Below are 5,783 nucleotides of genomic sequence, written 5' to 3'. Positions count from 1 at the left end.
GAATTCTTTTGGTGAGTCAGATCATTTAGCTCGGCTCAATAACACGAGTCAAGTGATTTGGTGCACCGAAAAGAACCGAAGTCCAAACGCCATTCAGCACAGTTTGGTGTCAGTCAACACCAGCTTCAGCGTAAAGAGTCGTGACTAAACGTGGCAGAACAGCAGGTGAGAAACAGACTTTTCAGGTACATTCCTTAACAAAATCAAAGTAACCACGACTGTCAGAAGAAGCTTTATTTGGAATCAAAAGTCTGGTGATAAAACCAAATGACAAGCAGAATTTAGACGACGTCTACAAACAAAAATCAATTAAAATCCATAGAACCCCCATATAACTTAATAAAGGACTGACATATTGCGCTAGCATAAACAAACCATCAGTAGAATTTGACGAGCATGATTGTCTTGGTTAAATTTTCTGTTCACTCAGTGAAGATTTGGGAAAGTGTGTGTGTGTGTGTGTGTGTGTGTGTGTGTGTTAGAATCAGATCAGTGGAAGTTCTCAGAATCCCTGATGTGTGCTACAAGGTATTCAGGCCTGAATACTGAAGGTTCAAGCGTAATATCATCCAGGATTTTGCGCTTATCTCACATTTCACGACCCTAAAAAAAAAAAAACCTAATAATAATAATAAATAATAATTGGATGACCTTTCATGACTCATCAGCAGCAAATGTAAATGATGTGAATTTGCCGTTTAGTTCTAATTTAACTCCCTTTCGGTCTAACGATGAGACGTAGAAGAAAATGCAGCATCAGTAGCAGTTCAGTAGTTTCGTTCGTTCATTCGCTCATTTTTTTTTTTTTTTTAAGGCTCAAGAGGAGGAAGGGAACGGATTTCTTACAGCAGTAGAGCTTTCGTTAGGCAGTGACAAAGTGTACCTTGTGAGAACACTCGACAAACGCCTTTAGGGTCGAGGTTTACCTGCAGACGTGCCAACCTTGAAGAGGAAAAGTGCACAGCCTCATGGGTAATGACTTGAGGCAGGGTTTCATCATAACCGTAATGTGGACTAGACATTACAGAATGTAAACCTTTCTAGTCCGATCATCTTAACTAAAACAGACAGACAGGAAACTTTTCCTCCACATGATGGGTCATGTGTAAAACCCTGTATATATACACACACACACACACACACACACACACACACACGAGTATGAGCACTCCAGAGCCCATAGTCACTGGGGCTTGAGCACACGTTTGAACACGTCTGTGCCGCAGGAGAACAGTGTTTTACTCACATTCTGATTATCGTAAGCACTGACGATGGTTTGTACAACGGTTCAGCGTTTTTTTCTTCTTCTTTCGGCTGATAAAAACAAGCATTTTTAGCTGAAATTGTTCTGTATCTCTCTACACACGTCTAGAAGGTGTCTTTTATAGCCAAGCCAAACGTGCATCGACAGATAGATTTGATTTAGCGGTAACAATTTTCATTTAAACGTGATGTCAAACTCGTCGGCTCATTGTTTCAGCAAAAAAAAAAAAAAAAAAATAATAATCTAGTCATCGTTACTAAATTTAACATAGGAAAAGAGGCGGGGCTTCCACTGGGGTCAATTAATCGATCCCTCCAGGGTTTAGTTTCACAATTTTATACTCCGCAAAATATTCAGTGGAGTGACATCAGTTTCAGTGCAGATTTGGACCGAAACGTGTCATGTGTACAATCACATCACATCACAACGCATTCAGCAAATCGCTCTTTGATTCTCGTGCACGAAGACTACAGCCATCATAAAAAGTCATGACAAACGAGACTTTACAGAAGTTTTTAAAGAAGCTGCGGCAAAATCCATTCGTTTGGTCAAAGCAATGACAAAACAAAAAAGGGATTGATTAATATCAGGGGGTTTAAAAGACCTACATCATTTTCAGTCCCGAAGAAAAAAAAGAAATAAATAAGATGAGCAGGCCTGCATCTGCACCGCCTTGAATCAACTGCTCTGAACACCTGAGTTGGGGGATTGTACCCACAGCATGAAGGTGTGTTGTGAATGACGCTCGTTTCCTGTGACGGTTAATAAGACAAAGGCGTTAATGTAGGTACAGTACTGCATGGTGCTCACAGTCAGGTGGTGTAAGGCATTGTTTTGTTTTTAAAAGATTTCCGTCACATTCTCCGTTTAATCGGTACTAAATCTGAACATCCCGATTGGTTTAGAGCTCTATAAGGCACAGTAGTCTCTTACGTCGCCCCCTGTCTGTGGATTTGAGCAAAAGCGGTCAAACAATTAAAGATTTAAGGCTGACTTCAATTCATTATTAGGATTAAATACGAAACGGTTTGGTCTAATGTTAGTAAGCATTTCAGTGCCAAGGTCTTGCGCAATAAAAGGCAGCAGATATGGTGAAGTGTGTCCGTTAGCTCAGTGTGTCCTTCAAGGGAAACTGATTAATCATTGTTTTAGGCTTAGCAACAACAAAATATGGCCATTTCTGCTTTTTTTTTTAAAAAAAAAAAGCCATAGGTCCTGTGTAGTTTTAAGACCTACAAAAAACCCACCAAATCATCAAGTACACACAACAGGGGCACGTCCTACCATGTTTTTCTTTTTTGCTTCTGTGCATGCTATCCGATCTGAGTTACGTTTCCATGCGCTTGTGTGTTTGGTGTTTATATGAGGTCTGTGAGGAAGCTGGATTTCTCATTTAAGCCCCTCCCACGCACTCTCTGATTGGCTCCCGGGGCTGCGGCGTCGCACAGCTGCCAGTTTGTCTCGAGCACGTGCAGCCCACTGCGAGGGTCCTGTGGCTTGGGGTTCACTCAGACTGGCGTAACGTGAAGAGTCTTCTTCCGAGCCGATGCCCGTCCAGGACGGCAGGGTCAGAGAGCCAGGCAGAGAGAGCGACAGCCCTGTAGAGAGCGGGGAGTCAATCTTCTTCCCCTCCCCCTCGCTTCTCTTCCCCTCAGCTTCCTCGCCCAGCTGTGGTGGCTCCCATCCCTCCATCCTGTCCATCTTCCGGTTCGGAGTGATCTGACGCATGGTCATGGTGATGCTGTCCCAAAGGCCCACACGTTCTTTCTCAGAGTGAGCTTTACCCTTCTCCTTCTCTTTCTCCTTCTCCTCCTCCAGGTTCTTCTTAGCAGACCTGAGAGAAGAATAAGAAAAACAAATTCTACGCTTTTAGATGACACTGCTTCGGTTTGAAACCAAAAAAAAATGTGCAGGTCATTATATAGCTCTAATTATCAGTATGAAGAAGTCACATGTTATATAAGCTATCCTGATTTCTGTAGCCCCTCCTTAACAAGCCCTTTGCTCCTCCCCCTGTCAGTCTGTTCAGTAAATAAGACATGGCGGAATCTGGAAAGCGCCCAGCGCAGCCGGGTACTTTTCCAAAAAAACCTGACACAAGAGAGAGTAAAAGCAGAATAATTAAAAAAAACGCTGAAAGCAGCATCTTCAGGGCCAAGAGCTCAGACTCAGTGAGCCACACATTCGCAGACGCACTACGGTTGTTGCCTAAGCGATCTCAGGCAAGCAGAGACTAAACTTTAGGCACAGGAATTTAAGAGTGATCCGTGTTCTCACTCGTGAGGTGTGTGTTTTCACTACGGACGCCGGTGGAAGCCTCGAGTGTAGGAGGAAAGTTATAAATGAACAAATGGGCATCAGGTGGGCTTTGAAGCTGTAGCTGCTGTTACTGCTGTAACGTTTATGCCCCTTTTCCACCAAAAAGAACCGTGTGCTGGTACAGAGCTAGCACTGGTGCTGGTTCAAAGTTGGTTCCACTGGAAAACCTTCTAAGAACCGGTTTGCCTTTCCACCGGCTAAAGAGCCATCACAGAGCAGAGTCTGACGTCACTGTATACGTGTCACGTGTCCCAGCAACTTTAGCGCAGCAGCGGCAAACACAAACACATCAACAATAGCGGATGTTGCTTTACTGTTAATGCTCATGGCTTTGTGAACCTACATTAACACCCAAACGGAGCGAATCCAACATGTACGTGCAGCTCCATGTAATCTGTATAAACGGAGGTTGTTATCGAGAAAGTACATAACGTTATTTTATCATTAACACAGAAAAAAGTTAGCCTTAGCATGTAGCTACTTACTATCATGTGTGCTTAAAGTAAAAAAGTATTAAACATTAGTATACTTAAGCTACATTATCAAATGCACTAAGAGTAGCTCCGCCCCCAGCCCTGCCCACAGCCCCGCCCACAGCCCCTGACACAAGCGGTTCTTAAGTCAAGACCAGCAACGTTTTTGTGCTACTTAAGAACCACTTTTCCTGGTTCAGAGCCGGTGCTTTGGCTGTCGAAACAGAAAGAACTGGTTCTAAATTAGGCTCTGGCTCCGAACCAGCACTGAAACTGCCTCGGTGGAAAAGGGGCAGTAGTGTTGTCTGTTGATCTTGTGACCTTCAGTCAGGTGTCAGGACGATGGGGTCAAACTGCACAACATTTGGTGCAAGAGCAGCAGTAAGAACAGTTAAAGGAAAGCGATTTTAGTATTTTGTTGTACCTTTAGTCCGGTTGGTCACACTGACGAGAACTTTGTTGCATGGCTGCAGGTCAAGCTTTGGAAGACAAGTACCAGGTTTTATGCTGTTGCTGAGATACAGCCATGGGCGCCGGAAGCAAATAAAAAGTGGGTGGGTCCGGTCATATAACGGTTCCGACGCCCACGGATTTCAGGAAGCAGGAGCGTGGTCAATGCTGTAGGTAAAACGCGGAATGGAGTTTCATTTATTAGGGCATTCCTCAACCAGAATGGATTGTAAAGTAATAAATAAGACATATGCGCTGAATAGAGACGGTAAAAGTGGGTGGGTCCAATAGTATTGGTCTTAAAAAGTGGGTGGGTCCAAAAGTATTGGTCTTAAAAAGTGGGTGGGTCCTGTCCCACCCACATATAATGGTTCCCGACGCCCATGGATACGTTGGTTTTGTTCTTTAAACCATTTGGAGCATTCAAAATGCTTTGATCATTTTTGCCCAGGTTGGTCTGGAGAAGGTGTTCACCAAATCTGGGGTCAATTCAAAATAATTGGACATTTTTGGCAAAATCCAAGATGGCGGACGTCTCGACTCAATCCAGCTCTAGGATATGTACATACACAATTATTTACTTTATTGTTTCTATTATTTTTATTTATCTTATACATCTTTTACACTTTTTGTTTCTTTGTTTGTTCAGCTTTTATTTTGTACTCCACATCAACGACATTCCTCCTACAGGAGGTTAAAATAGAATTAAAAAGGAATGCAGGAATGATTACGACTGTCCTGTCCTGACATTGTGATCTTAGGTCTTAGTTTTCAGGTAGGATCTTTTATTTTTTGCCTATCGCTCCACTGTAGACAGGAAGTTGAGGTTTAAGGCGCAAATCGTTTCTCCAGCTTCGAAAGGAAGGACACGGTGTTAGAAACAAAAGGTGGGGTTTCCATCTGTTAGGATTCTTCCTTTATGTTAATGCTTCAGGGGGATGTTTACTCTGAGCTTTACTCTGTCCAGGCTTCTTGTCTCCATGTACATTCCTGTTCCAGCAGTTTCATGATCCTTGTTTAGTGCTGTTTCGTAACTGCTTCGGTCAGTTCGGGATTCGGTCTAAATCTCAGCCTCCGTCCTGGTCTCTAGTGTCCTTTGGCCTTTGTGCCATCTATTTTCTGCTAGAAAGAACAATATCTGCAAGGCCGAATGGACTTACCCTTTTTTGTGTGAGACCGTGACCCCTGTAAGCAGGAAGTGCTCGTCATCTTGTGAAGGAAACAGCTTCTTGTCTCCTTTGTCCTTCTTAGGTTTTACCTTCTTGATCTTGGAGTCC

General features: G+C 43.3%; 1 protein-coding gene across 1 annotated transcript in view; it reads right to left on the bottom strand.

Moving 5' to 3' along the window:
• Positions 1-219: 219 nt before the first annotated feature.
• si:ch211-225h24.2 (uncharacterized protein LOC564539 homolog) overlaps positions 220-5,783 on the bottom strand; it is a 16,627-nt gene continuing 11,063 nt past the window's right edge. The window contains exons 3-4 of the mRNA XM_060894649.1: positions 5,667-5,782; positions 220-3,098 (exon numbers count right to left, since the gene is read on the bottom strand). Of these exons, the coding sequence (XP_060750632.1) occupies positions 2,654-3,098; positions 5,667-5,782 (561 nt within the window). The 3' untranslated portion in view covers positions 220-2,653. The remainder of the gene's footprint in view (positions 3,099-5,666; position 5,783) is intronic.

The sequence above is a fragment of the Tachysurus vachellii genome, chromosome 19 (assembly GCF_030014155.1).
Source record: "Tachysurus vachellii isolate PV-2020 chromosome 19, HZAU_Pvac_v1, whole genome shotgun sequence".
NCBI classification, from domain to species: Eukaryota; Metazoa; Chordata; class Actinopteri; order Siluriformes; family Bagridae; genus Tachysurus; species Tachysurus vachellii.
This window is presented reverse-complemented; position numbering and strand designations above follow the sequence as displayed.